This window comes from Giraffa tippelskirchi, chromosome 10, assembly GCF_054371585.1.
Source record: "Giraffa tippelskirchi isolate mGirTip1 chromosome 10, T2T-mGirTip1v1.2.pri, whole genome shotgun sequence".
In the NCBI taxonomy this organism is placed as follows: Eukaryota; Metazoa; Chordata; class Mammalia; order Artiodactyla; family Giraffidae; genus Giraffa; species Giraffa tippelskirchi.
Genome location: NC_137284.1, coordinates 193,759 through 209,345, shown reverse-complemented (window position 1 = coordinate 209,345; position 15,587 = coordinate 193,759). Strand labels below are relative to the sequence as shown.

Genomic DNA, 15,587 nt, shown 5'->3' with positions numbered 1-15,587 from the left:
GCTGGTGGATGGGGGTCTAAACAAGGTGGTGTGGTTTTATCGTTGTGAGTAGAAAGGGTCTGATCAGGGCCTCTTTTCTCTTGCCCACAAATCACCAGGGCCTAAGCATCGTAGAGTGTGAGCTGCTACAGAATTTAAAATATTCCAGCAGCCACATTAAAAAAGAAAAAAAAAACAGGTGAGATTTATTTTAAAGACCTATCTTCTTTGAACCAAGATAGCAAAAATATTATATGAACATATGATTAATGAGAGATATTATTGATGAAATATGTTACAAAAAATTTTTTTTTCTCTTTCAGCTTTCAAAGTCTGATACGAGAATTACATATGTGGTTTTCCTCCCCGGAACGTGCCATGCTCTTGGGGCTGTGGCCGCTGTGATGTTCCGGAGCACAGGCTGCCTGAGGAGTGGGAGCTGGTGGGAGGACCCCCAGGTGGGGCAGTGGCATGAGGGCACCAGGTTGTTCCCACAGCCTGACAGAGAGGAGAACATAGGGGACTTTGAGGTCCCGGAGAGAAAGCAGCCACCCTGACCTGGGTGGGGGGCGCTCGGGCAGCAGAGCAAGCAGGTGGACGTGGGGGGCCGGACGGATGTCGCCGTGGACAGGAGCCTGAGGGGGAGGCAGGGGCAGGGCCAGGCCGGCCACGTGCATCATGTCTCCATTCCCAGGAAACAGCACAGGCTTCCTGCCCCTGAATTACTGCAACGGCTGCACCGCAACACACACACCTCTCTGCTCTGATGTCCCCATCTTTCCGTGGGGGTGGTCAGAGGCGAGAAGAGGAAAGCGAGAAATTCAGGAAGGCCCTGGCCAGTGGAGCACTACCTCTCCCCATACCCCACCGTGTGACACTCCGGGCCCCTCCATCCTTCCCCTTAGGCTCCTTGGTTCTTGTATCAAATGATGGGGCCCGGGGCGGGGGGCAGGGCTGCATGGACATACAGGCCTTTGGCTCCCAGCTGCTGCCAGATGCCCTGCAGTCATCCTGCCTCCACACAGCTGCACCTCAGCTCACTCAGGGCCCAAGGTCCCTGGTAATCCAGCCCTGCCTGCAATGCAGGAGACCTGGGTTTGACCCCTGGGTCAAGAATTTCCTCTGGAGAAGGGAATGGCAATTCACTCTAGTATTCTTCCCTGGAGAATCCCATGGACAGGGGAGTCTGGCAGGATACAGTCCATGGGGTCTCAAAGAGTAGGGCAGGACTGAGCGGCTAACACTGCTACTGCTGCTACTGCAGGAGACCTGGGTTCCATCCCTGGGTGGGGAAGATCCGCTGGAGAAGGGCATGGCAACCCACTCTTCCTCCACAAGCTCCTTATTGCCAAATTCAGACTTAAATTGAAGAAAGTAGGCAAAACCACTAGACCATTCAAGTATGACCTAAATCAAAGAGTAGGACACAACTGACTGACTAAACTGAACTGAACTGAATCCAAGCCTTGGGGGACTGCGGGAGGCTCCTTCGGGGCAGGCCACACGGGCTACTGGGTGCTGATCTGCAACCAGGAAGGAGCAAACCCCTCCTGGAGTGGGGACTCAGGACTGGGGGGGCCAGTGCCCTTCAGAGGGGAGGCCTGTGCGGCTGGGGGGCTGGCAGTGGGGGCAGGGCTCCTCTGGGCCTGGGGGTAAGGCTGAGTGGGGCCTGGCAGGGGCCCCGGGTGGGGACAAGGGCGCTGCAGCAGGCTTGGGCCTGAGACCCCCTGGGGAAGGTCCTGGGACCACACCCTAAATAGGTCCTGACTTGGGTGTCTGGGGCAGAAAGCCAGCTCTTGGATGGCAGCCATCCCGCCCCGCCTGTGTGCAACTTCTCCGTGATTTGTACACCTTCCCAGTGCCCAGGCAATTCATGCATTTACAAAACAGCAGGAAATTGAAGCTTCTGAGAAAGCAGAACTGGTGTGAGGTGGGGTTAGGGCGCCATGAGGACCACCCTCCAGCATCCGGCTCACCGTGACACTGGTCAGAGCTCAGCCTCATGATTCTAGCTCTCAGTCCTCCTCGCTGGTGTTCACGCCTGCAGCCTACCCTCTAAGACATGTTCTCAGGGAAGCAGGAGGTAGCTGTGATGGGGGAACCCCCGGGCTCAGCTCCCATGGGGAACGCAGTGATCGACATCCAGACTGAGGGCCCTGGACGTGACCATATCGTCTGGTCCCTGTTCAACACGCTGTTCGTGAACATCTGCTGCCTGGGCTTCGCGGCATTCGCCTACTCCGTGAAGGTGGGTGGGCACCTGGGGGAATCTCCAAGAAAGTGTGTGTGAGCCTGGAGAGGGCCCTGCCCAGATGGCACATGGGCTGGGGAGCTCCTGTGTGTATTGTTCTGTGTGTGTGCATATACCAATGTGCAGGTCATGATGAGGCTGCAGGAGGTTCATGAGAATGACCAGGGTCAACCTTTTATCCCCTGGCGGGATGAGGGGCCAATGAAGGGGCCTAAGAGGAAGGAGGGTGAGCCTTGGGGCTCCTGGAGAGGCTGAGAGTCTGCGGGGACGCAGATGGAGGCCCCGGGAGGGGAGGGGGGTCCATGGGCGCTGGCCTGTTCAGACTCTGGGGAACGGGCAGGGGAGAGTCACCGTTGGGGTGAACGGGCACTGGGGGACCAGCAGGGGAGGGCCTGAGTCACAGCACCCGGCTGCCACCTGGACCCTCACCCCCTCTCCCCGTCCAGTCTAGGGACCGGAAGATGGTCGGCGACATCATTGGGGCCCAGAGCTACGCCTCCACCGCCAAGTGCCTGAACATCTGCGCCCTGGTCCTGGGCCTCCTTCTGATCATCATATTGATCATTGTTTTTGCCACTAGATCAGGGCAGAGTTTCGGTCTGCATTTTAGGATTTAACACAGCAAGGAGGCTAGCAGTAGCTGCTCATGGCCAACACCAAGTCCTGGGCAGTCCACGGCTGGCTCCACACCAGCGGCGGTGGCCCTGCCCTCCCCCCGCCACTGCCCCTTCCTGCAGCAGTTTACAGAGACCCGCTGAAGGCCAGTGAATTCAATAAAGTGTGCTGATACTCCTCAGTCTGCCTCTGCGGCTCAGCGCCCTCCCTCAACCCGCTGTGCTGCTCTGGTTTTGCTGGTTTCTGGCTTCCAGCTGGGAGCAACAGCTGGACCAGGGTCCCAGAATAGGGGTCCCTCCTTTCCCAAGGCCTGACCCTGATCCAAGGGCACTCTGGGTCCGGAACACCCTTGATCCTCAGGATCAGGTTGGCAGGGAGCAGCTGGGCTAGGGTGACTGCGGCAGCCCAGGCTCTCTAGGGAGGGACTGCTTTTTGTGTCTGGGGGCCCCGTCTCCCTCCCAGCTGCCGGGAAGGTCCAGCCTGCTGCATCCTGCTGCTACCTTCCCCAGCCACCAGGCGCTGTCCCGGCTCCTCCAGAGGGTGCTGGGGGAGCAGTGGCCTGAGGCAGCACAGGGCAGCTAGAGTGAGGAGCAGCCACCTCGGTACCACGAGCTCTGGCCCCGGCTAAACCCTGGAAAGGTCAGCCCCCGACGAGGGAGGCAGCCCCTTTGCATCCTCTCAGGGCCCTGGACGTTCGGGCATTTGGGCAGCCCAGGGCAGACGATGTTCACAACGAGCCGGGCTGCGGTGGTGGGAGCCCCCCCCCGATGTCCATCCCCGCTCCCCTCTGTGATCCCCGACTCTCACTCTCACTTCACCCTACATACCCCACCCCTCAGAAGTGGCTGGGGGGAGAGGTCCCTGGGCAGGTCGTGGGGGCCCCAGGGGGGTGAGCAGAGTGCGGCAGCTCCAGGGAGGGTGTGTCCTGGAGGCAGGGCTGGACCACCTGCTTCTCTGGGTCTAGGAAGGACTCTGGAGGTGGGAAGTGGCTAGAGGCCACCCTGGACCCCTGTCACGGAGGCAGACTCATGCACGACCTGACCCCGGGCTGTGGGCTGCAGAGGGCAAGTTGGCAGAGCTCAGGAAGGACGGGCTGCCAGTCACATGGGACTCTTCGTTCCACTCTGCCATGGCCCCTCCTGGGGGGCTGCACGTTCCCACATTTCCTGGAGCCCCTCTGGTGACTGGGCATCTGCACTGTGTCCTGCCTTCTACCCTGAGCCCCAGGACAGAGTGCATAAACTGGAAAAGCCACCAAATGCCTGAGCCAGGCCGGAGGCTGGTGCAGCCGCCTGCCCTGCCCCAGGACTGTGCTGGGGATGTGGGCAAGTGAGCAGACCAGTGATGGGGTGGCAGGGCTGTGACCTCCCCAGGACCTACAGCAGAGAGTTCTAGAGACATTCACAGATGTGTCCCTCAGGGCACAATAGAGGGCAGACAGCTGACGCCCACCAGCCCAGGAGGTAGGATAGCAGACCAGGAGTGGGAGGCAAAGTCTTATCACCTTGTGACCCCGTGCCCTCTGCTGTGACCTGATCCTGTGGCTGACTGAGAGCCGGGCCCTGGGCAGGGGAGCTTGCAGGCACATCCTCAGACTGTCCCGGGGTGGGGGGAGGGTGGGGAATAGGTGGGTCCTGGGTAACAGAGTCCAGGACTCGGGATTCCCAACATCTCACGAAGTGGGCTTGGCACCCAGGTCAGTGTCTCTAAAGCTGAACATCGCCAGGTGCCCTTTCCTGAGGGGCGCGGGGGCCAAGGAGTCTGGGCTCCAGGCCCTAGTTACGCTCGGAGCGGGGCCGGCCCCCAGTGGGCAGCCAGCCCCGGAGAGCAGGAGCAGAAGCGGGTGGGGCTCCCAGTCCTCTCACGCGCTCAGTGGCTTCTGGGTGAGAGCCTCGGACACAGGGTGGCTGCGGGGGACTCTGGAATGGCTCCCCAGCGCCCACCCCAGCAGGGAGGAAAACCTAAACCAACATCCCATCCTGGGAGAGGAGCGGACACTGACCACCTCAGGGCCCAGGGGGTGGAGGGGCACCACCCCCACCACACTTTCATTTCACTCTCCGGTCTGCCCAAGACCCAGATGGACCCGGAGGAGACTCTGGACACGGGACCAAGCCCTAGGAGCCCAAGTGCAGCTGCTATGGCAGACTGTCAGCCCTGCCCAGGGGCACCCGGAGCCTTGACCTGGGAGCCTTGACCCAACGGACCCAACTAGCGGAATGGCCCTGCTCCTAACAGGACGGTCCAGGCCTGGCCATCACCTCCCACAGCCTCACGCACAGCTGAGGACAGAGACAGGAGAGCCCTGCAGTCTGAAGAGAGCGGAGGCCTGGCCACGGAGCCCACCCGCCCTGTCCCTGAGGAGCGGGCACAGCCCCAAGCCCAGGAGCCGACCTGCCAGCACACCCGCTCCCCCTGGAGCCACCCCAGGTCCCATGAGAAATGAGGGGGGGCGGGGGAGGAAGGCCGGGGCTGCACGGACGCAGGGGCCCAGGGCTCCCTGCGGCTGCCAGACGCCCGGCAGGAGTTCCGCCTCCACACAGCCGGCCGGGTCCGCTCCTCCAGCCCTTGGGGGACCGTGGGAGGCTCCTTCGGGGCAGACCAGAGGGGTCGCTGGGTGCTGACCTGCAACCAGGAAGGACCCAAACCCCGCCTGGAGCGGGGACTCAGGACTGAGGGGCCATGCCCTCCAAAGGGGAGGCTTGTGCGGCTGGGGGGCTGGCGGTGGGGGCGGGGCTCCTCTGGGCCTGGGGGTGAGGCTGAGTGGGGCCCCTGACAGTGGGCGCTGCAGCAGGCTTGGGCCCGAGACCCCCAGGCTGGGGAAGGGTCCCGGAGCCTGAAGAGTGCGATATGGTAAGTGAGATGGCTGGGGCCGGGCATGAAGCCCCGCCACCAGCTCACTTCCTCTGACCTTAGTGTAACAGGATGCGCAGCGGTTCCACCCCCTCATAGGACTGGCCCAAACAAAACATTCACGAAATCGAAACTGCTGGTCAGGCCCGGCCCCCAGCCCCTGGTGCTCCTGCCTGTGTCCAGACCACATCTACTCCGTCTCTGCCTCAGGAAACACACATCTCAATCCTGCTCATCAGCATCAGCACTTGGTTCCCTCTAAGCCAGAGATGATTAAGGAGGAGCACGAGGTGGCCATGCTGGGGGCGCCCCAGAGCCAGGCGCCCGTGACGACCATGGTGATCAACATCCCCAGGGAGACCGCCATACCCGACCACATCGTCTGGTCCCTGTTCAACACCATCTTCATGAACTGGTGCTGCCTGGGCCTCGTGGCATTCGCCTACTCTGTGAAGGTGGGTGGGCACCTGCGGGCGTCTCCAAGAAAGTGTCCGGGAGCCTGGAGGGGCCCTGCCCGGATGACATGTGGGGTTGGGGAGCCCCCGTGCGTGTGGGTCCGAGTGCGTGTTCTTGGTGTGTGTGTGTGTGTGTGTGTGTGTGTGCGTGTGTGAGTGTGGCTTGGGGGGTCATTCCCGCTGAGACTCGTGGCGAGGCTGCCTGGGTGCACATGGGGTGGAGGTGGGGGTCTGTGTCTCTCGCACCCCAAGACGGCCTCCTTCCCAGCCTCATTAGGGAAGGCACGTCCTTCACACTCAGCTTCAGAACTCGTCCAGAAACGAGACAGGTGCTGAAAGGACACTGATCCCTGGTGGGTGAATGGCCGGTGAAGGGGCCTGAGAGGAAGGGAGGGTGAGCCCTGGCCCTCCTGGAGAGGCTGACTCTCTGTGACGACTCAGACTGAGGCCTCAAGAGGGGAGGGTCTCACCGGCCACTGTCCTGCTCAGACTCCAGGGAACGGGAGGGTGAGGGCCCATCGGGGTGACGGGGACCAGCCGGCGGGGGCCTGAGTCACAGGACCCTCAGCACCTCTCCTCCTCCAGTCCAGGGACCGGAAGATGGTGGGCGACATCACTGGGGCCCAGAGCTACGCCTCCACCGCCAAGTGCCTGAACATCTGGGCCCTGGTCCTGGGCATCTTTCTGACCATTGGATCGATCGTTCTTCTCATTTTTGTCTACATGGCAGCCTACCAGATGACTTTGCAGATGATGAAAAATAGAGGCTACTAGCCGCTGTCCGTGGAGGCGGTCCGAGCCTTCACCGTCCCTGGCTGGTTTGGTACCTGAGGCATGGGCCCGCCCCTCCCCAACCCATAGGCAGCAGTTTATAGACCCAGATTGTCAACCATGGAGTCAATAAAGTGCCCTTGTCTGTGAGGCTGCTGTGATGTCTCCTGTGGAGGGGACACTGCTGTGGCTCCGGCGGCCTCTGGGAAGCCCGGAGCGGTCAGCTGTGGGCTGACTGAGAAGGCCAGAGCAGAGCTGCCGACCCCACCCAGGCCAACAGGAGCCCCAGAGGAAAGACCCCTTCCTCCGCTCAAACCCGGCAGGCCTTGCTGGGTGGAAGGGTCTCCCAGACACTGGGGACCCTGGGACACTGTGGTGAGCCTGGGATGCAGACGGGGAGATGGGGACCCTCCTAGCCCAATGCGGAGAGAAACACCCGAACAGGTATTCCTGTCTCTGACGCCCCAGGGGGAGCGGGTGGGGGACGCACCCCGCCTGCCGAGCCGCTGTGCCCTGCGCAGGGTGTCCTGGGTGTCACCCCAGAGAGGCTGGAGGAGTCCAGGCGGCCACAGGCTGCTGCTGGGGAGGGACCCCGCTCCACATGGCCTCTGGGGACCCAGGCTCTTCTGGGCTCACTCAGGGAGCCCAGGGCCAGTCCTGTCCGTCTCTTGCTGAAGTCGGCAGCTCTTTGCAGTGGGTTCCCTTCCTCCTGGCACCCAGAGGGGGTGGGCGCCCAGCCCCCACTGGGCCCTACCTGGGAGCCAGGCTGGTCGGGATCCTCCCTGGAGGACGGTGACTCGGATGAGGTTGCCCACCTCTCTCTTGGGTCCCACACGCGAGCACAGGGGCTCAGCCTCAGGGACGCTGAGTCCTGCAGGGGGAGAGGCTGGCAGACTGCCTCTCTGAGCCCAGGAAGGACTGTCTCCCAGGCAGGGCCAGGGGGACAGACAAGTGATCCCGACCCCAACCTCTGAACCCCCAGCCCCGGCAGGCCGACTGCGGGGTCCCCGCATCCCCTGTCAGGTGGGCAGCAGTCATGAGGGGTGGTGGCACTGCGTGTAACCCGTCTGAGCTTCACCGATTTGTGGTGAGGGTCCTGCTAAGTGGGAGACCCCCTGGGGCAGGCCGCAAAGCCCCGTGCTCTGGACCTTCTGAAAATCCACAGGAGGCCCGAGGATCAAGCGGGGGAACCCGAGGGACCTTCCCTCGATGGTCCTGGGTGCTGCTGACTGCCGGGCCGTGAGCAGCTTTAGTCCTCGGAGCCACACCCGGGCCTGGTTCCCCGTGGACGGTCCCGGTGTCGTCTGTGACTGTGGGTGGACGGGGCTGGGCTGAAAGAGTCGGGGGGGCCTGGGGACAGAGTGGGGAGGTTGGGGCCCTGGGCCCGGGTGACGGGGGGTCGGCAGCGGGGCTGGGAGGCTCCACTGGTCCCTTTGCCAAGTGGCCCGTGGGGAGAAGGCTCTGCCTCTGCTTTGCCTGGACTGGGCCTCGGAGGAATTCAGGAGACGGGGCTCCTTAAGATGCCAGGCTCGGTCCCAGCTGGGGGAGGGCAGAGCAGGGCACATGAGTCCTGGGTGGGGGGTGGGTAGGCGGGCAGATGTGCCCCTGGCCTCGCCCCTGGCTCCCTTCCTGTCGTTGCTGGTGCGGGAAGATTCTGCCTCCCCAGCCCACCCGGCAGGGTCTGCGCCGCTGGGCAGCTCTCCTGCCCGCCTCCCGGGCTTTGCTGGCTGCTGGCTCTTCCCCACCTTGGAGGCAGTCCTTCCCGACCCCGAGGGGCGTGCCTGCCAGCCGCCCTCCTCCAGGACTTCCTTGGTGCTGCCCCTCCCTGCTCACGGGTGTCAGACCCACAGGGAGACGGGCTCCCTCCTGGCCCACCCTGGGATCCCAGCCTCCCCGCCAGCCTCCCCAAGTCAGGGGGCTGGGGCAGGCACAGATATGGGGGAGGGGACGAGGACCCACATGTGGAGTCAGGGGACCGGGGGTGGCTCCGCGGCCCCTCTACACGCCCGGCAGCCCAGCTGGCGGTGGGCGGGCCTGCCCTGCCCCCTCAGGTGCCCCGTGTCTGCAGGCCATGGCAGAAGCAGGGATGGGGCTGATGTCGAGGGCAGGGCAGGGCAGGGCAGGGCGGGGGCCTCTCCTCTACCTGAGCAGCACGGGGCTCTCTCTGCAGTGGAGGACGCTGTGCTCCTGTTGCCTTCCCGGCAGAGGGGGCCTGCGGGGCCGTGCGAAGGACGGTGACCTGAGGGACGTGCCACAGGGTGTGAGAGGGAGCTGGGAGCCAGGAGAGCTGGAACTGACCAGCGCCCAGGCCTGGCCGCCCGCGGACCCCCTGGAACTCCTGCTCTTCGCTCCCTGGAAACCTCTGTTTAGCCACCCGTCAGCTGCCGGCTGTGACCCTGGCCTGCTGGCGCCGCCCCCTTTGTGCAACCTCCCGAAACTGCTCTGCAAAGTCCTCGCTGTGTTGTCACCCCCACCACCTGGACTTCCCTGGAGCACAGTGGACTTGCCACCCGCATCTGCATTTCTCCAATTGCAAATCCTAAGGTGCCAAACTATCTTTTTATTTGCAGGCTTCTGAGGGTCTTGTTCTCTGTTTTGTCAACAGAGCCGAGGGTGTTCTGCGCCCAGCGTGGCCCTTCCCTTGAGGAACCCACACCCCAAACCCCTGACCAGTAACTGCAGCCCCAGCCCAAGGCCCCAGACAGGCCAGGCCTGACGACTGGCGGGCCCCGCCTGGAGCCGCAGAGCACGCGGACAGCGCGGGGCGGGGGTGAGGTGGGCTCGGGCTCAGGTCCAGGCTGGGGCTCTCAGGGGCCCCCTCCCCAGGTCAGAACGCAGCGCCCTCACACACAAACGCTTCCTTTTATTTCCGGGTGGACAGATGCCTGTACAGGCTGCAGGAAAGAGGGGTGACTGCCTCGGGCTGTGGGCAGGGACTAGCGGCCTCCTGAGTTCTGTATGAGCTCCGAGACCGCCTGAGCGATCATCAGGGAGCCGGTGGACACCACGATGATGAGCACGATAATCAGAAGGAGGCCCAGGACCAGGGCGCAGATGTTCAGGCACTTGGCGGTGGAGGCGTAGCTCTGGGCCCCAATGATGTCGCCGACCATCTTCCGGTCCCTAGACTGGAGGGGGAGAGGGGGTGAGGGTCCAGGTGGCAGCCGGGCTCTGTGACTCAGGCCCTCCCCGGCTGGTCCCCCAGTGCCCGTTCTTCCCAGCGGGGACCCACGCCCGCCCGTCCCCTGGAGTCTGAGCGCACGACGCCAGCCGGTGAGCCCTCCTCCCCTCCTGGGGCCTCCATCTGCTTTCCCACAGACAGTCAGCCTCTCCAGGAGGCCCAGGGCTCACCCATCCTTCCTCTCAGGCCCCATTCACCGGCCGCTCACCCACCAGGGGACAAAAGGCTGACCCTGGTCATCGCCATGCACCCCCTGCAGCCTCATCATGATCTGCACATGTGTATACACACACACACACACACACACACGCACACACGGCTCCCCAACCCCACATGTCATCCGGGCAGGGCCCCTCCAGGCTCCCGGACACTTTCTTGGAGACGCCCGCAGGTGCCCACCCACCTTCACAGAGTAGGCGAATGCCACGAAGCCCAGGCAGCACCAGTTCATGAAGATGGTGTTGAACAGGGACCAGACGATGTGGTCGGGCACGGCGGTCTCGCTGCGGATGTTGATCACCGTGGTCGTCACGGGCGCCTGGCTCTGGGGCGCCCCCAGCACGGCCACCTCGTGCTCCTCCTTGAGCACCTCATAGGCTGGGGGCACCCCGCCGTGGGCCCCAGTGAATAAGGCCTGGGATGTGCGGTTCATGGTGGGGACGGTCAACCGCGGTCCAGACGCCAGCACACACTCAGGGGGCCCTCCTTTACCCAGGAGTTTCGATTTCTGTGAATTTCCGTTTCCTGGCTTTTGGGAAATTGGGGATGGGCTGGTCCTAGGAGGCGGGAAGAGCCACTGAGTATCGGGTTACTTCAGGGTGGGTGGGGGGAAAGCCGAGGGCCTGGAGGTATTTCCTGTCTGGGAGGCTGCAAGGGGCCGATTTCCTTTTACCCTCCCCCTCCTCTGTAGTAAAGACACTTTAATACAAGAAATACAAATAACAGTTTTAGAGCATGTGTACCTCTGTATACGGGAGAAACCCAGGAAAACTGAGTAAACAGTTTTCTGTAAATGAGAAAATGTTGAGACATATCTCCCGGAAATGCTGAATCCACCCCCTTAAATGCCACTATGAGCTAGAGACAAAAGGTGATGGGGTAGGGAGGAGAGGCCCCTTTGGGGAGGTGACCCCGAAAAGCAAAGAAATAAAGGTGATTTCCTGTGGCGGTCAATCCTTGCCTCCTCCATCCATGAGAGCTTCTAGGAATGTGGTCTCCCGTCCACCCCCTTCCTGGTACAAGAGAGGACACCCTTTCAGGGCAGTTTCTCTTGCTGACTCCAAAAAAAAAAAAAGAGTACAACCTAATAGATGAGCATTGTCTTTCATTTGCCGTAAACCTGAGCACCTAAGTCCAAGACCCAGCACGTTTGTTTGCTCTGACAGGTTGCTCCAAAGAGATGAAGTGAGGGGGCAGAATTTATAGGAGTTTTAGCAGCAAAACCAGGTAGGTGGAACATCAAAAGATTTTGTTAATCAAAGAAAACTCAATGTCATAATTGAGAGAAGTTAGCCCTTTTCTTCGTATCAGAAAATGCAAGATTCGGGGCCGTGTGAGATCACCCCTCTGCTGCGCCACTCAGCTGTCTGGGGCAGCAGCCTGCTTCTCCACCCTGAGTCCACTCGGGGTGCACCCTGGGGGGCTGCAGTGTGAGGCCTTCAGGTCCGCAGCGCCTTTGCTTACTGATGGGGCAGATGACATTTTTCATCCACACAGCTTAAAATAATCAATGTGCCAAAGAGGCTTATTTGGGGTCTCACCAGAGTCAGGCCCCATCTCAGCAACACCTGCTCCCTATTTAGGGGTTGGTTGGGGCTGGGACCCTTCCCCAGCCTGGGGCTCTCAGGCCCAAGCCTGCTGCAGCGCCCACTGTCAGGGGCCCCACTCAGCCTCACCCCCAGGCCCAGAGGAGCCCCGCCCCCACCGCCAGCCCCCCAGCCGCACAGGCCTCCCCTTTGGAGGGCATGGCCCCTCAGTCCTGAGTCCCCGCTCCAGGGGGGGTTTGGGTCCTTCCTGGTTGCAGGTCAGCACCCAGCGGCCCCTCTGGTCTGCCCCGAAGGAGCCTCCCACGGTCCCCCAAGGGCTGGAGGAGCGGACCCGGCCGGCTGTGTGGAGGCGGGACTCCTGCCGGGCGTCTGGCAGCCGCAGGGAGCCCCGGGCCCACCCGTCCGTGCAGCCCCGGCCTTCCTCCCCCGCCCCCCCTCATTTCTCATGGGACCTGGGGTGGCTCCAGGGGGAGCGGGTGTGCTGGCAGGTCGGCTCCTGGGCTTGGGGCTGTGCCCGCTCCTCAGGGACAGGGCGGGTGGGCTCCGTGGCCAGGCCTCCGCTCTCTTCAGACTGCAGGGCTCTCCTGTCTCTGTCCTCAGCTGTGCGTGAGGCTGTGGGAGGTGATGGCCAGGTCTGGACCGTCCTGTTAGGAGCAGGGCCATTCCGCTAGTTGGGTCCGTTGGGTCAAGGCTCCCAGGTCAAGGCTCTGGGTGCCCCCGGCGGCCCCCACACCACCCAGAGGCCTGGCTCTCTCACCTTGGGCCTCCTCCTGGTTCCCGTCAGAGGGGGGCAGCTGCTGCCTGCACCTGCCTCTTCTGCCTCCTTGGACAGCTGTGCTCTGGGCCCCGATCCTCCTGTTAAGCCCTCCTTGTTGAGGTGTCTTGGGCTACATGGACCCAGCAGGCTGTGCCTTCGGCCAGAGCTGAGGTGCAGGCCGGGCCATCAGAGGGCGGACTCGGCCTGGGCGGGACGGACACCCGCAGGCCGGGCGGTCGTGCCTGTGGCAGGCTCCCTGGCCTCGGCCGCGTGGGGTGAGGCTCCCATGCGGCCTCGAGGCCCCAGCAGGCCCCCTGCTCCTGGCCGGAGAGGGGCCACAGCTCAGCCTCCGGCAGCTTCTCCCGGGGCCGGTCTGTGAATGAGGAGGACCCGCAGTGCCGCGCCGACAGTGACACGCAGGAGGGCACTGCCAGGTGGCAGTAACACCTTTGGTTCAGTGTGCTTCTATTTATTGGTTATATGGTTTAATTTTTAATCACCTGAAATTTGCAGAACAGAACATTTTTTGTTTTACCCACAGAAAGTGTACAAGTGAGCTTCTCTAGTACATTTTTGGTGTGATGGTACAGCTGCCACAGTCCAGCTCCGACAGCCACTCTCCCCGCCTGCCTTAGGGTAAGGGAAGCCCGTTCCCATTAGGCGGTCCTCCCTAATCCCTTCCCCTCAATTCATCACGTTCCTTCAAGCACCAGTGTACTCTCTCAGCATGGGTCTCCCTTTTCAGGGTATTTCATATAAATTATGTGCCTTTTGTTTCTGTATTATTTCACTGAGCATAATGTTTTCAAGGTTCATCCGTGCTGTAGGCTGCGTCGGAACTCCATTTCTTTATGGCTGGTTAACGTACTGCAAGAGGACACCATATTTTTTTTCTTTCTTCATCAACCTATGGACATTTGACCATTTCCAGTTTTGGGCTATTATGAAGAATGCTTAGAAATGTTTGTGGTCAAGGTTTTCTGCAACCACACATTTTCACTTCTCTTCGGTATGCATCTTGGAGTGGAACTACTGGGTTGTAGAACCTAACTCAACGTCTATCTGTTTGAGGCCCCCCCAGAACTGTTTTCCATAGCGAGTGCATCATTTTCCCTTGCTGCTAGCTTCGGAGGAGAGATTAACCATTCCGTATCCTCACCAACAGGGGTTTTCCCATCACAAACTGCAGCAGCCGTCCCCTGCTGGTGGTTTTATGGGCACTTCCTTGACCACTAATGGTGCCGAGCATGGCTACTGCTCACCAGCCGTTCACGTGTCTTCGGAAAATGTCTGCTCTGGCCTTTGTCCACTGACTCCTTGATCTATGGGTCTTGCTGTTGTTGAATTGCAGTTCTTTTATATTCTGAATACTAGTCCCTTGTCAGATAGGTGAATTCCAAATTCTCTCCCATTCTTTACATTGTCTTTTCACTTTCTTGAGTGTCCTTTGAGGCACAAACATTTTTAATTTGGCAAACTACAATTTATCTGTGTTTTCTTTAGTTGCTTGTAATGTTAAGAAACCTTTGCCAGATCCAAAGGCACACTGTGTTTCTTTCTAACAGTTTTGCAGTTCAGCTTTCATACTAGGTCCTACTGTTACCAATCCAGCCTCCTGGACTCTTTAATTGTAGAAATTGATAAGAGGCCAGATGAGAGATGGAGGCATGGCTTTACTGGGGCCCCTGCTTCAGAAGGAGGGAGCAAAACCAAGCCACAGGGGCCCATGTTCACTGGCACATGGGGCGAGCTGGTCCCTTCAGTGGGGTGAGGGGTGGGTTGGTCTGCCCACCCGTTGCTGGTGCTGTGTGCAGGGATCATGGGCAGGCCTCAGCTTCCGCGCTGGCAGTTGTGTTTTGGCCTTTGTGTATCTTGTTGTCCATAACTTGCCCCAACTGCCCACGCACGCAGTTGCTATTAGTCCCTCATAGTTTCTTTGTTGCTCTAGGAGACGTTGGTCCAGGTATAAGCCCTGCGGCAGAAGGCCCCAGGTCACGGCCTGTCTCACTGCCTCCGCTTTGAGTTAATTTTGTATGAACTGTGAGGCAAGGGTCCAGCTTCTTCCCTTTCCATGTGGACGTCCAGTTGTCATGGAACCGACTGTGAGCAGCCCTGGCAGCCTGGTTGCCCCACTGGACCACCTGTGTATGAGTTTATCACTGGACACTAATTTCCATTTACAGTCCACAGGTGTGTCTATGCCAGGAGCACAATGCCTCGATGACTGCAGCTTTGTAGTGAATTTTGAATCAGGAAGCATGAGCCCCTAATTCTGTTATTGTTTTTCAAGATTGTTTTGGCCTGACAGTTCCATGTGGGTTTAGAATCAGCCTATCCATTTCTGGAAAAAAAGAGTAAAAACTGTGGGAATTTTGATATTGATTGTGTTAAAACTGAAGGTCATTTGTGGAGTGTTGCCTAAGAGCTCAGGTCTGTGAGCATAGATGTCTTTTCATTTATTTAGGCTCTTTAAATTCCTTTCAGCAATGATCTGTAGTTTTTGGCATACAAGTCATACACCTACTTGGGTAAATTTTTTACTAAGTATTTTAAAAATACTATTACAAATGGAATTGTTTTCTTAATTATAATCATTGAGTTAATCCTAGTGATTTTGGATGTTGATTTTGTCAGCTGTGACTTTGCTAATCTCTTTAATAGATTTTTGTGGTTTCCATAGGATTTTCTACACACAAAGTCATGTCGTCTGCATGTAGAGATATTTCCACGGCACTTCATTTCTGAACTGTGTGCCCCAACTCCCTCTTCATTTTCTGTCTCACTGTCTTTCTTAGAACCTTCAGAATGATGCTGGATTCAAGCAGACAGCTTCATCTTGTTTCTGATCTCAGGGGAAGCGTTCAGTCTTTTTTATTATTATTATTAATTGGAGGACAATCGCTTTCCAATGTTACATTGGTTTCTGCTGCACAACAGCGTGAATCAGCTGGGAGTATGC

At 59.8% G+C, this 15,587-nt stretch overlaps 3 protein-coding genes across 3 annotated transcripts; 2 read left to right on the top strand and 1 right to left on the bottom strand.

Moving 5' to 3' along the window:
- Positions 1–1,940: 1,940 nt before the first annotated feature.
- LOC145524227 (interferon-induced transmembrane protein 3-like) lies at positions 1,941–3,026 on the top strand. Its single transcript, XM_081536080.1, has 2 exons — positions 1,941–2,227; positions 2,677–3,026. Exons 1-2 carry the CDS (start codon positions 2,042–2,044, stop codon positions 2,845–2,847), a joined length of 357 nt encoding a protein of 118 aa, XP_081392206.1. The 5' UTR covers positions 1,941–2,041; the 3' UTR covers positions 2,848–3,026.
- Positions 3,027–5,884: 2,858 nt separating this feature from the next.
- LOC145524222 (interferon-induced transmembrane protein 1-like) lies at positions 5,885–7,074 on the top strand. Its single transcript, XM_081536073.1, has 2 exons — positions 5,885–6,153; positions 6,739–7,074. Exons 1-2 carry the CDS (start codon positions 5,968–5,970, stop codon positions 6,925–6,927), a joined length of 375 nt encoding a protein of 124 aa, XP_081392199.1. The 5' UTR covers positions 5,885–5,967; the 3' UTR covers positions 6,928–7,074.
- A 2,693-nt stretch (positions 7,075–9,767) lies between these two features.
- IFITM3 (interferon induced transmembrane protein 3) lies at positions 9,768–10,836 on the bottom strand. Its single transcript, XM_081536074.1, has 2 exons — positions 10,509–10,836; positions 9,768–10,052 (listed from the first exon to the last, which is right to left on the bottom strand). The coding sequence occupies exons 1-2, from the start codon at positions 10,755–10,757 to the stop codon at positions 9,861–9,863; spliced, it is 441 nt and encodes a 146-aa protein (XP_081392200.1). The 5' UTR covers positions 10,758–10,836; the 3' UTR covers positions 9,768–9,860.
- Positions 10,837–15,587: the final 4,751 nt, after the last annotated feature.